Raw genomic sequence first — 24,759 nt, 5'->3', positions numbered from 1 at the left:
CGCATGCTTTTGAGTTACCAGATTCTGATTAGAATGGAAGATCTGATGTTTTGACATTGTAATCGTGAGTGAACGCCAAAATGCTTGCAATACCATCAGTAGTCTGGCACAGAACGTCTTAATCGTGAAGTCTTTTTTTACCTCATGTGTTTTCTGCCCTAACCTTTCTCAGCGCTGAAAGCCATGGGCATGCAAAATACCCTCTGAAAATTCAACAGACGTTTCCTGCAGTAGAGCTTGCACATTGGTTGGTGCCGCTGTGATACAGCGATGGAGGGGAAAATGTTAAAGTCAGTGGCTAGGGTGGCTATCAAGCAATTCTGTTGTGGATGGCATCAAGTTTCCTGAGCAGTATTGACACTGTCATCGAAAAAAGGATGAGCATCCTGAGTTGTATTGGACAGATTGTTGGAATGCTTCTTTTAATGCATTCACAGGATGTGAGCATTGCTGGCCAGGCCAGCATTCATTTCCAAAACTTAATTGAGTACTGTGCTGTGAAAAAGCCAATCACATTGTTATAGGTCTGGGTTCAGGTGTTCGCCAGACCAAGTAAAAACAGCTGTTTCCTTCTTTAAAGGGCTTTCATGAAACAGGCGAGGTTTATCCAACAATGGCTTCATGGTAAACATTAGACATGGACACATAGACGCGGCCCAGTATCTCAGTGTCTGGACTTATGCCTCACAGCATCAGGGACATGTGTTCGATTCCAACCTTGGGCAACTGTGTGTGTGTGGAGCTTGCACAATCTGAGTGGATTTATTTCAGATGCTCCATTTTCCTCCCACAGTCCAACATGTGCAAGTTAGGTGGATTGGCCATGCTACATTGCTCATAGTGTGCAGAGATAGTGTGCAGGTAAGCTGGATTCCTAATGGTAAATGGAGCATTGCATGCATTGGGTGGGTCTGGGGATGGGAGGGTAGGTCTCGATCTTCTGAGGTCAGCGTGGTCTCGATGGGCCAAATGACTTGCCTCGAAAATGTAACAATTGTACTATCTTAGCTCCATATTTTCATCTTTATGGAATTTAACTTCCAACAGCTACCAATCGGATTTTAACTATGCCCCCAGGACATTACCTGGGTCTCTGGATTCTAGCAACAATACCAGGAGGCTTTCATCTATCCTATTATGGCTAGTAAAGAGATTTCCCAGATCCTGGTTTGCTCTGATTTCTGCTTTTGGTTGTTAGTACATATCTGGGTAATGTTCCAAATAGGAGACAAGTGCAGAACGTATCAATATGCATGGATCCAGGTAGGTTAAAATTCAGAAGCATATGCCTGAACGTATTGAATCATTTATTGATTGCTCAAGTGATGAGTGACATAACTTAAATCAATAAATATGCATGTAATGCTGGATTTTCACACGGCAAAGAAGTAATTAAGTTTTCGACGGGAAATTCACCTTGATTTCAAATACAAAGAGATGTTATAAAAGGTGAAATGCATCTGTCATGAATGTGAATTTCTTAGTCCAGAGTTGCAGCATGTTTCCAAAGTTCTAATTAGATTTTCAAATTATTTTCATGTCCATTCGATTGATTTCATTTTATTCCTCCAATTTCACCTACTAAACTCTCTCCCTCTCATTCATTTGCAGCCAACATTGTAACCATTGTGATCCTCTTGCGACAAAACTGTGGCCTTTCCAAATGCATCACTGTTTATCTGATTGCCATGGCAGTGGCGGATCTGCTGTGCCTCGTATTTGATGTCATCCTCTTTGAGCTCCATGAAATTTATTACCCTGATTCATTCTTAGATTACACAGCCATCTGCAGAATGAATTTCTTCTTAATTTTCATCTCTGTGGAATGTTCTGTCTGGTTAACTGTTGCCTTTACCTTTGACCGTTATGTTGCCATTTGTTGCCAAAAATTAAGAACGCGATATTGCACAGAAAAATCTGCAAAGGTCGTTGTAGCAACAATTTGGGGGCTGAGCATTTTGGAAAATATACCAAGGTATTTTGTGAGTGAACCTCAGGTGATCATTGACAATATTGCGTGGTTCTGCATTGTGAAAGCAAGTCGCTATACTGAACTGATATGGATCTCATACTTATGGATTGATATCATCTTCCTAACTTTTATTCCATTTCTCTTGGTTCTGCTGTTTAATTGTCTAACTATCAAACACATTTTACTGACAAGTCGGATTAGGAAGGCTCTTCGAGGCAGTGATAATGACTCAGAATTGGAGAACAGAAAGAAATCCATTGTGTTACTGCTGCTCATATCTGCAAATTTTATCCTGTTGTGGATGGTCATTCTTATTCATTTTATTTATGCACAAATAACTGAAGTTGAGTTCTTGCAGACAAACTACAGCAACCCTTTCGCCATCCTGGAACAGGCTGGATATATGCTACAGGATTTGAGTTCTTGCACAAACACCATAATCTATGTAGCCTCCCAGGCTAAATTCAGGGAGGACTTAAAGATACTGTTTAAATATCCTCTAGCTTTACTTTTCAAGGTACGGAAATAGGTGAAATGGCTGGGACCAACCAGAAAGAACGTTTATGCTCAGTTCCTACCGAGACATTGAAAATTAACGACAGCAACTCAGCCATCTTTCATCCAGAAATCTCTAGACTATTTTGCACATTCCTATTGCAGGATGTTTCTACAGTATATCTATTTAAGAGGGAGCCCATTAACTACTTCTCATTTACCTATTACTAATACTGTGAATTTCTCCGGGCACTTTGCAGGACTGCACTGGTGCCTTCCACAGTTCAGCATACCTTGATTTTCTTTTTCCCAAAGGATCAAAGTTCCCTAAACATTCCGGAGTGTCAATTAATTGATCCGAATCATTCCCAGAATTAGGTATACAAATGTTCCATATCTCCATAAGAGGGAAACAAACTGCTGTGAAAGTTTTTTTTTTATTTAGATTAGATTACTTCACAGTGTGGAAACAGGCCCTTCGGCCCAACAAGTCCACACCGACCCGCCGAAGCGCAAACCACCCATACCCCTACATTTACCCCTTACCTTACATTACGGGCAATTTACCATGGCCAATTCACCTAACCTGCACATCTTTGTGACTGTGGGAGGAAACCGGAGCTCCCGGAGGAAACCCACGCAGACACGGGGAGAATGTGCAAACTCCACACAGTCAGTCGCCTGAGGCGGGAACTGAACCCGGGTCTCTGGCGCTGCGAGGCAGCAGTGCTAACCACTGTGCCACCGTGCCGCCCACTCTCGAGAAACAGCTTTCCCTCATAGCTCTGTATGCTTCATTATCTCAAATTATTTTCGTAGAAGACTGCCGTTCAAATTACTACACTATTCCATCATACCATATTGCAAATGCATCTGCTTCTATCTTTCTCATCATTTATTATCCATAGAGCACTCAGAACATTAGAACTGTCCCACTTTTGCTATTCTGATTAAATCAAATACAGCATCTCTGCTTTAAATTCCATTTGCTGCCCACTCCATCATCTTGCCTATATCCTTTTGATATTGGCCCTGCCTACCGTACAGTTCACAGTGCTTCCAGCTCGTGTGCAATCGGAAAACTTTAAAACTGTATCCTGTACAAGGATATCAGATATCTCAGGAAGAAATAGCTTCCCAAAACTGCCATTATGTAAACACCACAGACAAAGTTCCCCACCCATTAACCATTCTCTATGTACTGCCACTAATCCAATTTGCATCCCTGATGCTACTGCCCATTGTATTCTGTCTCCCTTTCTTGACAAGTATCTTATCCAGCAGTGTGTGAATTGCCTAACTAGAAATTCACACAGAACACAATATATCCCTCATTATCCTTGCTTCGTTGAGTGACTCCAGTCAGGTAGTTTTAAAAGCTTTTGAGAATGATACGCTGTCTCACACTAATTAACTCTCATGAACTCCATGTGCCTATGACTTTTGTCCTGACTTACTCCTTTTCAAAGTTTCCCAAACTCTCATTTTCAGGTGAATACTTTGTTTCTGTTAATCATTTTTGAACAAGATGGTGATGCATCCAACTCCCCAGTCCTCTGCCACCTCCCCCCGATTGCAAGAAAGACTAAAAGTTTATTTCCATGCCCACTTCCCTCAATATGTGGATGTATCCCACCCACTAATGAGACCTGTCAAGGTGAAGCAGAGAACACATTTCTAAATGCATCCACCATATTAATGTTATATGTCTTGTGATACAGAGTCCTGTTCTTTTACCATGATCCGGTAGTACTTTCCCCATAATGAAACGATTTACAGAATACTTGTTCAGTACTTCAACCATGCCCACTGCCTCGATGCATAAAAACCGAATTCGGATCCACAATCACCAGTTCTATCTTTCTTTGAGCCAGGTGCTTGTCTAGTTACATGAATCGCTTTCGATTGGTTATTCTGCAACAGGAACTCTCTTTAACACACTCCATGGACTGATAATTGAATATCTCCAGAGATTGTGGATGGATTGCGGTTAATTTTCTACAACATCCTTCGATGGGTATTAGCATTGAGACGGGCATTATTCAAAATTGAGTGGAGATGAAGAATATTCCTTATTATAATGTTCCTCAATGGAAAAAACCTTGGAGTACATTATAAAGGATATAACAGAAAAGCATTTTAGTGGCTCTGTGACGAGCACTGAAAGATTTCCCCAATTAGAAAATACTCCATGCCTGCATTGTTCCTAATAAAAATGTACAACCTCAGACTTTCCCACATTGTATTTCATCTGTCACTTCTTTGCTCACTGTCCAAGTTTGAAAATCTCCTTCTGCAATCTCCCCACCTCTTCAAATCTACCTATCCCTCCAGCCATGTTTACATCATCTGCCAACATAGCAGCAATGCCTTTTCTTGCTTCATCCAGATCGTTAATGTATGATGTGAATAGTTGTGCTCCCAACATAGACCGCTATGGAACTTCACTTGTCACCAGCTGCCACCCTGAGTGAGACACGTTCACTTTGACTGTCCCCCTTCCACCAGTCAGCCAATTCTTTTTCCATGCAAATATCTCGTCCCTAACACATTTTGGCCCTCATTTTATTCTGCAAGCTACTGTGCAGCACCTTGGTAAAAGCCTTCTGGAAATCCAAATACATCTGTTCACTGATTAGATTAGATTACATTACATTACAGTGTGGAAACAGGCCCTTCGGCCCAACAAGTCCACACCGACTCACCGAAGCGCAACCCAACCAGACCCATTCCCCTATATTTACCCCTGCACCTAACACTACGGGCAATTTAGCATGGCCAATTCACCTGACCTGCACATTTTTGGACTGTGGGAGGAAACCGGAGCACCTGTGGAAGGAAACCCACGCAGATAAGGGGAGAATGTGCAAACTCCAGACAGTCAGTCGCCTGAGGCGGGAATTGAACCCGGGTCTCTGGCGCTGTGAGGCAGCAGTGCTAACCACTCTGCCACCAGCTCACCCAGCACCTTTTCCTTAGCGTTGGCCACAATACTCACCTCTGCCCCCGACTTTCTTCAAGGTCTGATAGTGTATTGGTGTCTCCCACTTTGAAAACTTATGCAAAATATATATTCAGTTCCTTCCCCCATTTATTTATTCCCCATGATTACTACTGTCATTGTTCAGTGATCCAATGTCAATCCTTGTCTATGTTGCCTTTTAGACATTAAAAAAAAATTAAAATCTTCTTTAATATTACGAGCTTGCTTATTCATATCTCTGCTGTGCCTCCTGAATTACCTCCAAAAACCACCATCATTTCTGCTCCACCGTCTTCCTGCTAGGCTTCCCTTCCAATCAACTCTAGCCAACTGCTCCCTCATGTCTTTGTCGATATCTTTATTCGGTTGTCATATCATTACAGCTGATTCAACATTCTCCAACATAGGGTAAATTCTACCATTCGATGGACACTGTCTCTAATGAGTTCCTTCGCCTTCAGCCCCATATTCATTTCTGCCTCATTATGCATCACAAATCAAAAAATGCCTGTTCTGTATTGAGCTCTTGCACAAGTTGCTGTCAAAAAACGTCATAGAAATTCCACGAATTCTTTGTCTTTGAAATCTGTTAGCAACCTAATTTTCTCACTATATCTGCAAGTTGAAGACCCCCCCCCCCCCCCACTCCACCCACTCACCCCCCACCACCATGATCGTTGTCAGGATGCCTTTCTGATATCATTTTTCTATGTCCTGATTTATCTTTTCCCCACATCCTAAGTACTGCCTGGAGGCCGAGACACGGTTCCCATTATGGCATTTTTCTTTTGTGGTTCCTCAACACTAACCAAAGAGATTCTATGCCTTCTATATCACTTCTTGCGAGAGATTTAATTTTACTTCTCACTGACAAGGCAACTCGATCCCTCTGCCCATCTGCTGGTTATTTCGAGAGAACTTGAACCCTTGGATATTTAGTTCCCAACCCTGACGCCCTTGCAACAACATATCTGTGAAGTGAGAACATCATGCCCGCCAATTTCAATGTACACCACAAACTCATATATCCTGCTTCATATGCTGCATGCATTTCGGTACAAGTCACTCAGTCTTGCTTTGACACCTCCCGTTCTCATTGTTGTCCCCATCTCTGCAATGCCTGAAGTTACATTCTTGACCATTTCTGTACACTCTGTCCAATTACCTGTTCTGGAAACTTCTGCTTCTGCTCAGCACTCCCCACCATCCCCCATTCATTCTTTCCATAATTTTCCGTGCAACTGAACTCCCCCTCCCCTTGCTATTCATGTTAAAGTCCTATCCACAGCCCTGGCTATGTACTTCACAAAAAACTCTGGAAGCACCATGATTCAGGTGCACATAAGGACTACGGATTCTGGAGATCAGAGTCAACAAGTGCGATGCTGGAAAAGCACAGCCGTTCAGGCAACTTCCAAGGAGCAGGAGAATCGACGTATCAGGCATAAGCACTGATGAAGGGCTTATGTCCGAAACATGACTCAGGTGGAGCCCATCCCAACGGAATAGTTCCCTGCTCCCCCAAATATTGGTGCCAATGTCTCATGAATCCCACCACATTCCTCCAATACTAATCTTTGAGCCACGTGTTTACCTCTGCAATCTTGTTCACCCTGTGCCAACTTGTTCATTTATGTCTTTTCCCCACATCCTAAGTACTGCCTGGAGGCCGAGACACGGTTCCCATTATAGAGGCTATTGCATTTTTATTTTGCTTTCTACTTTATCCCCTAACTGCTTATTGCCTCAACAGAACATCTTTCCTAATTCTATTTCTATCAGCTATTCACTCTATTCGAGACTGAGACAGACATTAGCACAGTATGTGCATTTCGAGATGTTGGTGGATTCCTGTCATTCCTCTACCATCAACAAACCTTGTTTTTAAAAACCTTTATCACTGGAAATAAACTTGATTCCTGTTAATAATCCTTACCAATCCTGAAAGAAACGTTTCTACTGGTAATCAAACTTCACGAGTTTTTATTTGATATTTATTAACAATACTGTAACATTATGAGTAAATCTTAATCACAACTTTTAAAGATATACGCTTCTCAAATCTTTTGCTTTCATTTCATCGTGACATAAATATCATTCATTCCTCCTGTTGGCCGCAAGATCAAAAGCTTTGTCGGTATCTGTCTTGTCCCAGAATACTCGACTTCTGAACAAATATGTAACATTTAAACCAGCAAACAAAACAAAGAGACACACCAAGTATTCAATTCCCTGCTGTTAATATCAGTTAAACATTCGAAGTTTCACAGGAGCAATGTGGGCGCCAATATTTGTGAAAGGTGTCACTTTTTTTTTAGTTGAACATTATGGAAAACCAAAACAGATGCTGAGTTAAGTTCTGTAACTTGGAAGGAGAGTGTTTTCAGGCGCAGGAGAATGGACCTTTGTAAAACTGAAGACTCGGAATACAACGTAAATCGATGCCTTGGCTCAGGAATTTCTCTCTTGAAAGGTCCATCTCTAAGTTTCATCAACCCTTCCTTGCTCAATCCCCACCAACACCAACAACAGCTACCAACCACCCTTTTTGAATGCCTGCATGTCAATGGATACACCAACACCTTCTCAGTCCAAACTAGAAAGTGAGTCTGGATCAGGAGATTGGCATAATGTGGAATGAGAAACTCAGAGGAGTGGATGAAGTGAGATGAGGCTTGGGCACTCCAGGTATCAGACAGGTGAGTCAGGAGCTTCGAGCGAAACAGCAACAACGGGATGTCCTGGAGTTTGAACAAAGGTGAAAATAGTAGTCAAACCAATATAGAAACATTATAGCACAGTTAGGCAACTTGTCTGAGTAACTTTGAAACCTCCTTACATCCTACACACAATTCAATAGCCTGCTCAGATATTTGACATCAGCAAAACTGAGAATGTTGTATTTGGCTCCATTATCCGTGTCATTTAAATATATCTGGAATATCTGGGTCCCAAGCAGAGATCTTTGTGCCATTGCCCACCGCTCGGAAAAAGCTCCAAGTATTCGCACTCTTTGTTTCCTGTTTGTCAATCAATTTTTCATCCATGATTACTCCCTATCCCACGTGCTTAAACTTTTCCCAATAACAACAAATGAGGGAACTTATTAAATCCCATGCGAAAATCCAAAGTAACCACATCCATTGGAACTCCCTTCGATTTGGTTACATCATCAGAAACATTCTATAGATTTGTTAACATGATTTTCCTTTCATAAATCCAAGCTGACTTTGTCCAATCCAGTTAATATTTCCCAAATGTTCTGTAGTCAAACATTTATAATATCCTGAGTATTTTTCCTATCTTGATGTTTGACTGACTGGTCAGTAATGTCTGTGTTTTCCTCCACCCCTCACTTTTTGTTTGGTTAACTTCTCTCTAATCTGTAGGAAATCTGGCAGATTCGATAGAAGTTTGGAAGATGACCACCAATGCATCTAATATTTTCAGGATATCTTCCTTTCCTTTCCTGCTATGGCATTTAGATTACCAGACCCTGATGATTGGCCAGCCTTGAACCTCAGTAATATTCTCAGCACCATTTTCTTACTCAGACTGTTTTCATCTTTTCTGTCTTATTACTAAACTTGGCTCGGGAATAAATCTGGGAAGTTGTTTGCGCCCTCTTTCGTGGAGACAAAAAGAAATCCAACTTTCAATGTATCTGTCATTTCTTTGTTCCCCATTGGATGTTCCATGAGGTTCCAGACCTTGGAGTGCAGGTTCATAGCTCCTTGAAAGTGGAGTCGCAGGTAGATAGAATAGTGAAGGAAGCATTTGGTATGCTTTCCTTTATTGGTCAGAGTATTGAGTACAGGAGTTGGGAAGTCATGTTGCGGCTGTACAGGACATTGGTTTGATTACTGTTGGAATATTGCATACAATTCCGGTCTCTTTCCTGTTCGAAAGATGCTGTGAAACTTGAAAGTGTTCAGAAAGCATTTACAGAATATTGCCAAGGTTGCAGGATTTGAGCTATAGAGAGAAGTTGAATAGGCTAGGGCTGTTTTCCCTGGAGCGTTGGAAGCTGAAGAATGGCCTTATAGAGGTTGATAAAATCATGAGGGGCATGGATAGGATAAATAGACAAAGTCTTTTCCCTGGGTGGTGGAGTCCAGAACAAGAGGGCTTAGGTTTAGGGTGAGAGGGGAAAGATATAAAAGAGACCTAAAGGGCAACCTTTTGATGCAGAGCGTGGTACATGTATGGAATGAGCTACCAGAGGAAGTGGTGGAGGCTAGTGCAACATTTAAAAGGCATCTGGATGGGTAAATGAATCGGGAGGGTTAGGAAGGATATGGGCCGGGTGCTGGCAGTTGGGACTAGATTGGATTAGGATATCTGGTCGGCATGGACAAGTTGGACCGAAGGGTCTGTTTCCGTGCTGTACATCTCTGTCGCTCTATGACTCTAAAGCACTTACATTTAACACTACTAGTCTTTTTGTCTTCACATAATGATGAAGCTGTTATGGTCAGTTTACGTGTTCTCTACAATTCACTCTCACAGTCCAGTTCACACTTGCGCTCAAAAACTGTCTGAATTGCTGAATTCGATGATGCTTCCAGTCCTCAAGTTTGTCGATTCACATCTGTGTGGTACAATGTCAACATTTCACCTGTCCCTCACAAAACCTGGAAAACACTGAAATTTATTTGTGGGATGTAACTGCTGCTGACTGGGCCAGCATTTATTGCCAATCCCCAGTTGTCCTGCGAAGGTGAGCTTGATCTCTCTTCTTAAACCACCACATACTTTTTGTGCTGCTTAGCCAGTGATATCACCCCATCAATTGGAGAAAAACAGGTAGTGCCGTTCCCCTGTATCTTCTGTCCTATTAATCCTTGGTAATTCTCACTTTATTCCATCTAAATCTAATTTAAAAATCAACCATTTGGTGCCAGAAGTATTCACAGTGCCTCAGGTGTGAACGAGTTGGGACTTGATGCAGCTCAAATATCAGTGTGCAATATAATTGGCCAAGTCAAAATGTCAATATTTCAACTAACAAATTGATTTTTTTTCTTCTACCTTTCAAGCTTTTATTGTTTATCATATTTGAGCTATAGAGAGAGGCTGAATTGGCTGGAGCGTCAGTGACTGAGATGTGACCTCATAGCAGTTTCTACAATCATTACTGGGCATGGATAAGGTAAATAGACAACGTTTTGTCCCAGGGGTGGGCAAGTCCAGAACTAGAGGACATAGGTTTAGGGTGAGAGGGGAAAAAATTAAAAGGGGCCTACGGAGCAACTTTTTCACAAGAAGGTGATGTATTCATAGAATGAGTTGGCAGACGAAGTGGCAGAGACTGGCACAATTACAACATTGAAGAGGCATTTGGATGAGGATATGAATAGGAATGGTTCAGAGGGATATGGACCAAATGTTGGCCAATGGGATTAGATTAGATTAGGATGTCTGGTCACTATGGATGAGATGGACGGCAAAGTCTGTTTCCATGCTGTATGTTTCTATAATTCTATGACTCCATAACGCATGTCTCCATAGGCCTTCTCTGTTTCCCTTTTTGATATTGTTCAGGACGCCCACGGTTCTCTTTCTAATTTTCGTTCCAGACTGGGTGATTGCATGCATCTGTGCTATGCATAACCAGGGTGCTTTTTGGACACTAACCAATTGGTATGTATTGGGGTTGGAGTGGGAGCAGAGAGGCGTAGGTGTACTGGCAACTCAGAAGCTGATTCTAATTGGAATGTTTCAAAGAATGAGTGCAATTATTATCTAATTATAAATAAGTGAACTTAACCTAAGATTCAAGTTCAGAAATGCTACCAATGAAGTGGCATTACTGTTATACAAAGAGAGCGATAGACTGGGTGTGTCATCCATAGACGAGTCAACCAATAACCCTTCACCAAGTACCATCACTGTTCCGCTGGCAAGACAGAGACAATGGGCGTGGTGGCACAGAGGCATAGATTGGGAAGAAAGTTGACCTGAAAATCCTCAACATTCCAGATTCCATGGTTCAATTGACTCAGAGAATCAGCTCGTCCGTGTTGAACAAAGTTCAAAAAGATCACTTGCGAGTGCCTGTCAGTATGACCATGTTGAGAAGTCAAAATGTCCTTTTCATCCCCCCCTCCCCCCCCCCGCCCCCTCCCACCTCTATTGTCCATAACGATGTCTGAAAATAAAAAAGACTGTGCTATTGAGAACTATATGTCGACCGCATATTATGGTGAGACCATTTCTGAAATGCCTTGAGAGATTTAAATTGGTTTATTGAATGAATTATATTATTTAATTGGAAGCAGTTCAGACAATTTTAACTAAAATGACCCGGGTGAGGAGTCTTCTGAGTAAAACCTAAACAGGTTTGGGGAATAATCACTGGAGTTACAGCTGGATGCAAAGCTATCACATTGAAACACAACCTAACAGATAACCTGGAGCCAATGGGCATATCCTTTGTCCCTGTCTTAAACGACAGTATCACATGTGCAATCTGCCAATCCTGTCCTCAGTCAGGCCTAGGAAATATCTGTAGACGGCTCAGTGATTTGCTCTCTCATCTCTCTCATCAATGATGCGTCAAAATAAAGAGGCAATAATTTAAGACTGAGGTGAAGGGAAAGTTGTCTTTCAGAGGGTGGAGAGACTTTGGAACTCTTTAACTCCGATAGTTGCGGGGGCAGAATCATTGTGTAAATTCAATGCTAAGGTGAGAAGATTCTTGATCAGTGGAGGAATCAAGGGTTCTAGGGACAGTTCAGAAAAGTAGATGTGAGGAAGTTTGGATCACCCGTAATCCTACTGATAGCATAACATTATCAATGTGGTTATTCTTATTTATGTTCATGTGAAGTGAAAGATCAAGAAGAGGAAGACAAAATTCTTGACAGCTTTCCAGGCAGAGAAGTCACGAGACTCAGATTGCTTTCATCCTAGATTACTGAGAGAGGTAAAGAAGCAAAAGAAGCAAGGCATTGACAGAACTTTTCCAGCCATTCGAAACACATGATTGGAAGAATTGCAAATGTGAACTTGTTGTTAAAGAAAGTGGCAACGAATAACCCAGAAAACTACAAATCTGTCAGCTTAACGTCAATAATGGGAAAACTGGTAGATGTTATAATGCAGGACACAATAAACACACCCAGAGTTCAGTTCTAGACACATTATTGAAGGAATCATGTTGAAGCACTTGGAGGCAAAACAAGAGGTATGTTGTTCAGCCCAGAACTGATGGTACGCCCAGACATGGACTTTACAACATTAAACATTATATCGGACCTGTGGGCATTGGTGAAAGGGCAACACCACTCAGTTCATTACCTGTAGCCGTGACCCGAGGGGCGGAGGGAGCCACAAGTGTTAAATAAGTATTAAGCAGTACCAGTGAGATGTTGAAATATCTGCACAGGGACAGCTATCCCATCACCAAGACACTATTTATTTATACAAGGATTACATATCAATCAAAGAACAACACTGTCAATCTGCATCGCACCTTTCAGCGATCGATGCACATGGACACCAATGTTGCTCTGCTCATCCAAACAACCAAGAATCTTACTATTAGCCCAGTATTGTTCCTTCCTGTTATTCCTGCCAAACTGAATTGCCTCATGCTTTTCCACATTCAACTCCACTTGTCGCTTCTCAGCCCAGCTCTGCAGCTTATCTGTGTCCCTCTGTAACCTGCAACATCCTTGAGCAGTATCCACAACTCTAACAACTTGAGCGTAATCGCAAATTTACAAACCCATTCTTCTACACCCTCGTCCAGGTCATGTATAAAAATGACAAATAGCAGTGGCCCAAGAAGAAATCCTAGCGGAAACCCAGAATGAGCATTTCCCATCAACACTACCCTCGGTCTTCTTTCAGCTCACCAACCTCTGATCCAAAATCGCTGAATCATCCTCAATCCCATGTCTCTGTATTTTCTGCAATAGCCGACTGTGGGGAACCTTATCAAACTGAAATCCATATACACCTCGTCAACCACTTTACCCTCATCCACCTGTTTGGCCACCTTCTCAAAGAACTCAATAGGGTTTGTGAGGCACGCCGAATCCTTCACACAACCGTGTCGACTATCCCAATTAAAATTATTCCTTTCTTGATGATTATTAATCCTATCTCTTGTAACTCTTTCCAATTTGTTATCCACAACAGAAAAAAGGCTCAAAGTTCTATCATTTCCAGAGTTGTCTCTAGTCCCCTTCTTGATCACGAGACAGCATTTGCTATTCTCCAGTCTCCTGGCACTATTCCTGAAGACAATGATGACACAAAGATCAATGCCAAAGGCTCTGCAATCTCCTCCCTAGATTCCCTGAGAATCCTGGGAAAAAATCCATCTGGCCTGGGGACTTGTCTATTTTCACACTTTCTCGAATTGCTAATTCTTTATGAACCTCAATCCCGTCAAGTCTAAAAACATGTATCCCTGTATTCTCCTTGATAGCATTGTCAATTTCCTGTGTTAAACATGACAAAAAAAATCATTCAGCGCATCTCCGATTTCTTCAGACTGCATGCACAACTTCTCTTGCCTCTTTACCTCTCTCAGTAATCTAGAATGAAAGCCATCTGAGTCTCGTGACTTCTCTGCCTGGAAAGCTGTCAAGAATTTTGTCCTTGACACGCCCTAATCCGACTCTGGTCATTCCTTTATTCCTGATATACAATCTAGATATCTTTAAAGTTTTCCCTGATCCTACCTGCCAAAGACTTTGCATGTCCCTCCTGGGATGGGCGGGGAGATATTCACAGGACATTACTGTTGCACACACAATAAATGTCTGGAAACTGAACAAGACCAAAAGATATAAGTTTGATTATGAAAGCTCATCAAAGACTAAGCATTCAGCAGCGAGTCGAAAGTGAGGACTTCTGGAGATTAGAGTCGACAGTGTGGTGCTGGAAAAGCACAGCAGCTCAGGCAGCATCTGAGGAGCAGGAGAGTCAACGTTTCTGGCAAAATCCCTTTATCGGGAATGGTCATCCTGATAAAGGGCTTTTGCCCGAAACGTCGACTCTCCTGCTCCTCGGATGCTGCCCGACCTGCTTTGCTTCTCAACCAACACGCTTTCGACTCTGCAACGAGGAACACATCAATTTTCTCACATGTGTTTTATCCATCAGTGTCAACTCAAGAGTCTGACTGGATGCAGCAAGAGTGCATCACCTAAAGCACAGAGAATGATTGGCAGCATTCAGAACAAAGCAGCCCACTTGGTTCGCACCCATTAACCAATTTAATTGTACAATTGTTTCATCGACTGGCATGTAGTGAGAGCATTACCAACTAAATGCAAAATCACTCATCATGGGTCCTTAATCAACAACTTACAAACAGATCGCCCATAAATCCATTTGAAATTATTGAACCCAGTATATTCACTTGGGCAATCACTGGCAACAAACAGTATATACTTGTCCTCATCATGTGGGTATTTTCACACTTCAACTGATTTTTTGAGATCCTTGTGGTATCTGACCAAAGCTTCCTATGTTTGTGGATGACACATAGAAGGCTTTATTTTTAACCGAAAATGGAACTTATTTCATGAAACAGTTTCGACATAAATTAGAAGCCCTGATCAGATTGAATTTCAATTTCTGGTCCATAATGAGTAAAACTAAACCAAGATACATTTTACACTTTTGCCTTAGCTTTGCTAATCCTCAAAAGAAATAGCTTCTGAAAATTGGCTTGTCAGATATACTCCTGGAAGAATAGCCAGGTGGCCTGATTTCGTTTTCGGTAATAGTCTTGCACAATCTACGGGCAATCTTCTGAATGGATCTTGAAAAACTCATATGAGTCTAAAAGGAAATAGCAGGAAGATGGAAATCCAAAGTACAGAATAGGACATTCATTCCTGGTGAACAGCTTATGCTCAAAATGCCGATTTTCCTGCTCCTCAGATGCTGCCTGACCGGCTATAATTTTCCAGCACCACACTCATCAACTGAATATGAAAAGTACTGGTCCAACGTTTTAATTTCACCATAAATCGAAGTCCTAATCTCGATTAGCCAATATCCGTATTTCCTAGTTTCCCTGGTATTTCAGTTAAATTCAAGTGTCATGCCAGTTCCTTACCCGTTTCTGCCTTCCCAGCTATGACAGCAATACTTCCTCAGTTCATCAACCAATTTTATTCGGCTGGGTTCTGAAAGTTGACCGAAGAGTATCAAGCACAAGACTGCCACCTGCAGGAAACACTTTGCAGTTTCCAGTGCCATTTCCGAAGCACAGATAACAAGGTGTTCTTTACCTTTGTTGTCATTTACTAATTTCACATCCAAATCCTCATTGTTTCCTTTCAGAATTCTTCATCGACAAGAGCATCCAAAAGTACTGGAAATCAAGCCCTGCTATTCCTAGAGTGCAGCAAGTTCTTGGCTTTAAAATAGTCTTTCGTCCCATTTCCAACCAAAATCAGCTGTGCAAAATGATAAAATGATGCAATAATTGCTGAAGACATTAAGGAAAATCTGACATAGTATCTGAACCAGTTCTTCCACGTAACCCTGCAGTTGTCTAAACATGTTGCATGCACCCGGGAAGGGCCTGAGCAAATGAAGAGAACACATTGCACACTGCAGCAACAACCAAAATGTCACACAGGAGACAATAATGTGGATGGGATTAGGAGAAAGTGAGACTAATACACGAGGCAAGAGGTGTGTTGTTCAGCCCAGAACTGATGGTACGCCCAGACATGGACTTTACAACATTAAACATTATATCGGACCTGTGGGCATTGGTGAAAGGGCAACACCACTCAGTTCATTATCTGTAGCAGTGACCTGAGGGGCGGAGGGAGCCACAAGTGTTAAATAAGTATTAAGCAGTACCAGTGAGATGTTGAAATATCTGCACAGAGACAGCTATCCCATCACCAAGACACTATTTATTTATATAAGGACTACATATCCCATCTGACCAGCCAGCTCAGAGACAGTCCAGAGAATAAGAATTCTCTCAATCTCCTGTTTTTACCTGTCATCCAGGACTCCCTGTTTGACCCAGTTAACAACATCAATCAACGATCTCATAGTCAATGAGATCCACCAGCTAATCACTACAGACGTTTGGCTCGGAAAAGATATATAATACAGGATAAGGTTCAAGATTGGAACAGTACCGAAACTAGGGTCTCCTGTAAACTTATCACGAGCTGTTTCCACACACAAATCCTCGTTATCTCTGTTTCACCAATCCTGACTACAAGACCCAATCTCTTGTGATGACCCACATGGGAAAGTGCATTAATTCACAAGCCCACTCATCCCGGGTATTCACACAAGTTCAAGGCTGAATAAAAGTCAACTAAGTCCCCACTTTACCTGTCTGGTTGAATCAGGCTAACAGAACACACTGACCCGGTTTCTGTAGAATATAGAACATTCCATGCATCGACCTGTGAAACCAATCTGATGCCCATCTAACCTACACTATTCCATTATCACCCACATGTTTATCCAATGACCATTTAAATGACCTTAAAGTCTGTGAGTCCACTATTGTTGCAAACAGGATCCGATGAGGTATCATTTGAGCTTCGGGAGACCTTCAGTTCTCCAATCTCCTTATTTCCAGATTCTTTTAATTGGTTGTGGAAGACGCCGGACTTGGTCAGACAATATCTGTGTGGTTTTGAAGTGGCTGGTTAGTTCCATCAGCTGGTGGTGAGAGTGTTCCCAGTGTTGGCTACTTCACTGCAGACAGAGAGAAAGAGAAAAGAGAGAGACATTCTTCTTCTATAGTCAGGAGGATTCGGCCCCAGTGTGATTCACACCCAAACCATTCACTTGCCTATATTTATCACCTATAGAGGCCTATCATTATCGCTTCATCTCTCACTTAATTGTTAATAAAAGGTGACACTTGTATCTCTTTGACTTCGCTGGGGATCTCCTCAGATTCCAAGAAGCTTCCGAATCCTGTGCCAAGTGCATCCATTTGTTCTGCAGTCATGACTTTTAAGACTTTCAGGCATTAACTCTGATCATTAAAAAGTGAGGGCCCAACGCTGACAGCTGAGACATTCCACTGATTGTAGGTTGCCAACTTGGAAATGCCAGAGTTTATTGTGTAGAAGTGTGAGGTTGTCTACTTTTGTGGGAAGACTAAGATAGCAGTACATTATTTAGAATCATAGAGGGAAGAGATGTCCAGCATGAAACAGATCCTTCGGTCCAACTCGTCCATGCTGATCAAACATCCGAAATTAATCTAGTCACATTTGGCAGCACGTGGCCTAGATCCCTCTAACCCTTCCCATTCATATACCCGTCCAGATGTCTTTTAAATGTTGTAATTGTGCCAGCCTCCACCCCTTCCTCTGGCAGCTCATTCCATTAACTAATGGAGATAAATGATAGGATGTTGCAGAGCAGAAGGAAATCAACGCTCTGGTGTGTGTGTGTGTGTGTGTGTGTGTGTGTGTGTGTGTGTGTGTGTGTGTGTGTGTGTGTGTGTGTGTGTGTGTGTGTGTGTGTGTGTGTGTGTGTGTGTGTGTGTGTGTGTGTGTGTGTGTGTGTGTGTGTGTGTGTGTGTGTGTGTGTGTGTGTGTGTGTGTGTGTGTGTGTTCAAATCACCGTCAGCATTTGAGAGGGTAGATGAAATGCTGGTCTTTAGTGCAAGTGGGTAGAGCAGGAATATCAATAAATCTTGCTCCAAATGCGCATGACATTGGTAATATGCAATTGGGAAGGTGTGTACATTTTGGATTCCTCAGTTAAAGAAAGATCGCCTCAATATCAAGCCAGTTCTTACAAGTTTCAACAAGCTGATTTCTGAGATGAAATGATTACCTATGAGGAGATGTTCAGTTGGTTGCAGTTATCATTATTGACATTCGAAGATTAGGAAATACAATTCACCAAGGCGAGGCATGGTTTATGAGAGCCCACTTATAAATTATCTACATCGGCCACTACAAGTGTAATGACCGCAGTTTTAGTTAATACTTCTGGAATAGCGGGTGAGGGCTCAAGAGGATGCCAAAGAAGGCTCATGCAATACTTCCACATTCGAGATATTTGAGCAATCAGATTGATTTGGAGATGCTGGGCCTCTTCTTATTAAAGTGCAGGAGACTGAGAAGTGTAGAGGTTTGCAGAGGTGTATCAGGTTGTGGTAAGTTGACTTACAGTAGACATAGAAAAGTTGATTCCATGAGCAGATCAGGCAAGATCGAAGGAACAGTGATATCAGGTTTTCAAAAAGAGATTAAAATCATCGAAACATAGAACTTTACTACACTGAAAACCACTCGATCCATCTGTCAAGACAAGCTCCTGAAGAACTATCCAGTTAGTAACATTCTCCAACTCTATCTCGATAGCTGTCCAGCTGCATCACTTTCAGATATATGTTGACCTCTCTTTTGAAACCTCCTATGGAATCCATCATTCTCCCATCGAGGGCATTCCACATCCGAACGGCTGTCTGAGTAAAGACGTTTCTCCCAGATCTCTTGTGGACAATCTTGAACTTGTGATCCCCACTTATTTACTTGCCAAATGATGGAAACACAAACTCCAACCGAACCCTGGCGAAAACGTTCATAATTTTCAACACCTCAATATAGTCAACGTTTGATCTTCTCTGCTCTGCGGACAACGAACACAATATCGCTCATCTTTCCTGATATCTCAAATCCCTCATTCGTATTAACATTCTCGTAAATCTTCTCTGAGCTCCCTTGGGTCCTTAGCATCTTTCCTTAAATTGGGTGCCTAAAACTGAATACAACACTCCAAATGTCATCGGACTTCATCATTTGTAGAGATGCAGAACATTCTTCCTTTAACACTCCATGCCTCGATTTATAACCCCAAGGACCATGTAAGCATTCGAAGCAAATATTTCAAATTGCTAAGCCACAGTCATGCAATTTTAGACGAAAACTCTGAGGTGCCTCTGCTCCTGTACTCCCCTCAAAGTTATACTATTGAGCCTGTATTATCCCTCCATGATTCTTCTAGCACAATGTATGACCTCACAATTCATCTGCACTAAAATTTAACTGCCAGGTGTCTGCATATTTAGTCAACTTGTCAATATCCCTCTGAAGTCGCTCAGCATTATGAAAATAATTCGGTGCTCTCCCTAACTTTGTGCCAGTGCACGTTTGAGATTGTGCCCTCAACTTCCAACCCCAAACCGTTTATATGAACCAGAGAAAGGAAGGGTCCAAACACCAACCCCTGGGAATCACCACTTTAAGACTAATTCCTAAACATTGGAACTTATTCACCAATCTGCCATGTGGCAATGCATCAAATGCTTTCTGAACATTCAAGGTGAGAGGTGAAAGGTTAAAGGAGGAAAAACGCGGAAAGTACTTCACACAGAGGGTGGTAGGTGCCTAGAATGTGTTGCCAGCAGAGGTAGTAGAGGCAAGCACAGTAGATTCATTTAAGGTGCGTCTGTTCAGATGAATAAGTAGGTGGGGAGCAGAGGGACACAGATGCTTAGGAGTTGGTTCAGACACTGGATTTGTATCGGCTCAGGCCTGGGGGGTTGAAAGGCCTGTTCCTGGGCTGTAAGTTTTCTGTTTTCTTTGTCGAAATGTTCAACGTTCTCAGCAGTACGCTCAGACAGTACCTGTGTCGCCTCATGAAAGAATGCAATCAACTTTGTCAGGCATGACTTTCCTTGAGAAAGCCACGTTGACTGCCTTATGTTACCTTACTTTTCTTTAAATGTACATTTTCCCAATAATTCCTTCAAAGTACCAGGTCTGTAGATCCCGGGTTATCTTTGCCTTTTTCGTGAATAATGGAATCGCATTTGTAATCTTCCAGTCACCTTGGATTGATTCTGTGTTCACAGAGGACTGGATAATTTCTGCCAAACATGCAGGGCGCACATAGACTTTGACTAGGAACCTCCTGCCTTTGAGATTGCTGGAAGCGGAGGCAATGCAAAATGTCAATGCGAACCGGGATACAACATCATAGCCAAAAAGTGTGGTGCTGGAAAAACACAGCATCTGAGGAGCTGGAGTGCTGCTCGTCACTCCTGATGAAAAGATTATGTTCGAAACATTGACTCTCCTGCTCATCAGATGCTGCCAGGCCAGCAGTGCTTTCCAGGGCCACACGTTTTGACTCTAATCTCCAGCATCTGCTATCCTCACTTTCTCTCAGTACAATATCATAACCTTGATTAATAGGAGCATACAATCGAACAGGAAGGGCGAACATGCTGAACTTGACTGAGACGTTAGTTTGGTTTCAGATGGAGCACATGGTGAAGGTCTGGATTAAGGTGGAGACAGTTTTTAGTGAGACATTCAAGTGACGACTAGGCAATTGGTTTAAAGACAACAATGTGCATTGCTACAGACAGTAGGCCGGAGAATACTAAGTGAAATGTCGTTTGGAAGAGCCAGTACAGCCAAGAAGAGCTGATAGATCGATTTCTGTGCTGTAAGTATTCTGTGATTGAGTCTTGATTTAAAACAGTCTTGAACCTTAACGGTGATAACTGTTAATGCCATCAGTTTAGGAAGAGGAACATATCCCATTGAAATGATGACATATGGAACAAACCAAACGACTGAGAACAATCCAGCGAAATGCTAACCAAATTAGTTCAGTTATATTATTGTCAGTGCAGTTTACTCTTTACTTTGGGGGAAAACTGTAAATTGTTAAGAATACTTTAGGCCAGGCAGGACCTTTACGCTGACTTAAACAGTATCAATGCTTCAAGAATATCCATGAATTGAATGGAACAGTTGGCAATTTCAACAAAGAAATAAACTTCTTCTAGCAGGTTACTATTGAAGGATGTCACTAAAACAAATGGAAAGAAGAGACCAGTCAGAGATAGATGATTATAGATCTTGTACATTTTATGTCAGGTGCGAAAAGTGATTACTTTGGCATCAAAATTGCCACTGTATATGATGTTAAATAATGGGACGAAGTCTGTTTTTGCTACAACATTGTGACGACTGACATAGGAAATAAATAGTTCCTTACTCTGTCCATTCCAGCCTGTGATTCTATGGAGCAAAGTCTAATGGATGCAGTTGCATTTAATTCCTACATGCTTCTCATCAAACTGATCAGAGATGTTATAGCTCATCTCTGGAATAGGTGGCACTTGAACACACGCCTCTTGGCTTAGCGATACAAACACTGCGACTGCAATCAAAGACCTTTCCATATTAATTCTACTGACTTACTTCCTTATTTTACAAATGATCGCCAGAGGACGACGAACAAAATTCTTTAACTCATTTCGGAACTTTCCCTGTGAAACTCCATAAATAAAGGTGTTTGTACAAGTACTCAAATTCCTAAGCATATACCCACATTGTTCAGAAATGGTATAAGGGTCATTGTAATTTTTTTCTAAAAATTGTGTGTCTGTAAACTGCACAGATATGAAAAACATAAATATAACCATCCATAACAGTAAGAAAGTGCCAGATATTGCGAGAAGTAAAATGATGGACTTCCTTCTTTTTTCCAACTCAGGGTCAGTATGATCACGAGTATCCCGCTTTCCTTGGAGTTTCCTCCTCAATCTGTTGGTTACTGCAATGTGTCTGATGGTCACAATGTTGAGCAGCCCGATTAAAACAAATGGTGCAAATGGGGTTAAAACTGTGTCAACCCACAAAATAGCTGCCCATTGTGGTAAGACATAAAATTCTGCTTTTACAGAGCAGAACCATGGGACATTTTCAATTATTTTCACAGGCTCAAATATGAAATAGAATGGAGAATTTTTAAGAACGCATAAAACACATACCACTGCTATCACCAATGTGGCATTTTTCTCAGTGCAATATTTGGGTTGCCATTTTCGGGAACAAATGCTAACAAATCGATCAAAGGTGAAAGTCACAGTTAGCCAAACAGAACAATCAATAGATATATAAAGAAATACCACATTGAGGCTACAAAGAGGGGTATAGTTCAGAAAGGTATCTGGGAAATAAGCATCTTCAATCTCAAACAGAATGACTTCAAATATCAGAACCATTAGATCAGCTACTGCCATGGCCACCAGGTAACGGGTGATGCATTTTGAGAGACCACACTTTCCTCGGGAGAGTATAGTGATTGTCAGAAAATTAGCTGCAAAATGAACACAAATAAATGATCATAGAAACTCTTCAATGTAAGAGGATTTCACCTGTAATTTTTAATATTTGTCCTTCATTGGCAAAACACTCTCTTTCCACAGTCTTTTGGGTGAGCACAGCATTTACAGTTCTTGTGGATTCAAATCACTGGACTTTCTGAATAACTTTAAGATGATCGGTGCAGCCATTGCCATCTTTGTAAAATACCATCACCTGGACAGGGAGTACTGTGATTAGTTCAACACTCCATGGCAGAATCGCTTCGAGAGACTATGATGGAACAACGCAAATTAACCCAGAGGAACACAACTTTCCGGCTAGCTTCATGATGAGCAAAAAGTGATCATATGGATTTTCGAATTGAAATGTTTAACAATAAACTTCAACTCAAGCTGTAGTATGTGAATGTGACTTGGAGTACTGCTGAATAAGCAGGGCCCTCTTGTCACCTTCTCAGTGGCTTGGCTTGATACTAGTTCTTTCCAAGTGATAAATTTGCAAAAGGGGAATGTGGGTCTATCAGAAAGATTTGAGATCCTGCTGGTATGGGAAATGCAAACACCATCAGACATGGCTCCTAAAGTCCTTATTCATGAACTTTTGAAATAGCAGCTTCATCTCATGAGCTGGTGTGTTAAGGCTCCTTTCAATGTTGTTACCATTGAATGCACCTGCACACCCACAGTTTCTCTCTGTTTGATATTCTCATCTGCATTGCTGGGTTGGCAGCCAGTGTGGGTTGTGGGAATGAAGACAAGGACAGGGTGGCTCTGGTGCACCAGCAGGGTGTCAGAGTCTTTACCAGAGGGCAGAATCTCACCAATTTCTCCCAGTGTTACAACATTAACATGGAATTTCCCTTTCCCCTTCCCCAAAGAAGCTGGACGTCACTTTGAGAACTTTTCCACTTGTCTACAGCTTGATGCTGATTTAAAAGTAAAATGTTGTCTCTCAAGTCATAGGCAACTTCATTCAGGACTGGACTTTGAAGAGACTACGTCCTCTCGATTAACAAAATTGACAATTGGAAATTGGATCAGATTCTTTGATTCTAATTATTACAGTGCACAAATCAAACACTTCAAAATAAGCAACAGTATCCTGATTCTGACACCAGTAACAACTACATTGAAAGTTCTGCTACCAGCGAGAAGTGCCTTACCAGGAACGCCAATCAGTGCAAGCACAGGATAGTAAATGTACTTGATTTGTAGGATCAGTGGTTCTCCCATGGTCGCAGTAAAGAGGAATCCTATGTTAGCTTTATGAAAAGATGCAAGTTCATCTGTTCACATATTTATAATTGGCGGTACTTACAAGTGATGATTCAGCATTGCACAATGACTGGCATCAGTTTCACTCCATTGAACAAACAGCCTTAAGGCAAGCCACATTAAACTGCTTCAATCGCTTTTATTTAATAATGCTTTCATGTGACAAGAATCAAATGGTTATCAGACCTGACAAACACAATGAGTTCGACCTTTCCATTCCTACCTACAATAATGATGGAGAATTCTATGTATAGGGCCTTCGTGAGACCACATATGCATTATGGTGTGTAGTTTTGGTCTCCATATCTGAGGAAGGATGGCTTGGTAATAGAGGGAGGGACGTTTTAACTGACTGTATCCTAGTATGACAGGACTCATGTCAAAAGAGAGAGATTAGATTTATTCGGACTATATTTACTGGAATTTAGTAGAATGGGTGGGAATCTCATGGAACCCAATGAACTTTCACCATGATGCTCCTGATAACCAGGAAACTAGCACTAGAGGGTCACAGGCTCACATGATTCCGGGGTAGGGCATTTAACTCTGAGATAAGGAGAAATTTCTTCACCCAGGTAGTGGGAAGTCTGTAGAATTCTCTGCAACAGAATGCAGTTGCAGCCAAAACGTTGAATATTTCCAAGGAGAATTAATTCTTAAGTCTACAGGGGTCAAGTGGTTTGGGGAGAGCGATGGAATTGGGAGTGAGTTGAAGCCGCTGCCATGACAATATTGAACCATTCGCAGACATAGGAAATGGTTGCAGGAGGAGGCCATTCAGCCCTTCGAGCCTGCATCATCATTCAATATTATCATGGCTGACCGTGCAATTTCAATATCCCATTCCTACTTTCTCTCCATACCCCTCCATCACTTTAGCCGCAAAGGTCACGTCCAGCAACCTCTTGAATATATCAAATAAACTGCCCCCTA

At 41.7% G+C, this 24,759-nt stretch overlaps 1 protein-coding gene across 1 annotated transcript; it reads right to left on the bottom strand.

Annotated features, from left to right (window-relative positions):
- Nucleotides 1-21,639: 21,639 nt before the first annotated feature.
- Nucleotides 21,640-23,784, bottom strand: LOC148141067 (uncharacterized). The gene is made up of 2 exons (XM_087979090.1): nucleotides 23,715-23,784; nucleotides 21,640-22,544 (listed from the first exon to the last, which is right to left on the bottom strand). The coding sequence occupies exons 1-2, from the start codon at nucleotides 23,782-23,784 to the stop codon at nucleotides 21,640-21,642; spliced, it is 975 nt and encodes a 324-aa protein (XP_087835216.1).
- Nucleotides 23,785-24,759: the final 975 nt, after the last annotated feature.

Source organism: Chiloscyllium plagiosum, unplaced genomic scaffold (assembly GCF_037043375.1).
Source record: "Chiloscyllium plagiosum isolate Xiang-an unplaced genomic scaffold, Cpla_swu_hap1 HiC_scaffold_35, whole genome shotgun sequence".
Classification (NCBI taxonomy): domain Eukaryota; kingdom Metazoa; phylum Chordata; class Chondrichthyes; order Orectolobiformes; family Hemiscylliidae; genus Chiloscyllium; species Chiloscyllium plagiosum.
This window is presented reverse-complemented; position numbering and strand designations above follow the sequence as displayed.

Excerpts from the sequence above, each read along its gene's own strand:
- LOC148141067 (XM_087979090.1), bottom strand. The coding sequence starts at position 23,784 with ATGGGAGAACCACTGATCCTACAAATCAAGTACATTTACTATCCTGTG. Across the intron at positions 22,545-23,714 it reads TGCACTGATTGGCGTTCCTG|CTAATTTTCTGACAATCACT; the intron begins GTAAGGCACTTC and ends TTCATTTTGCAG.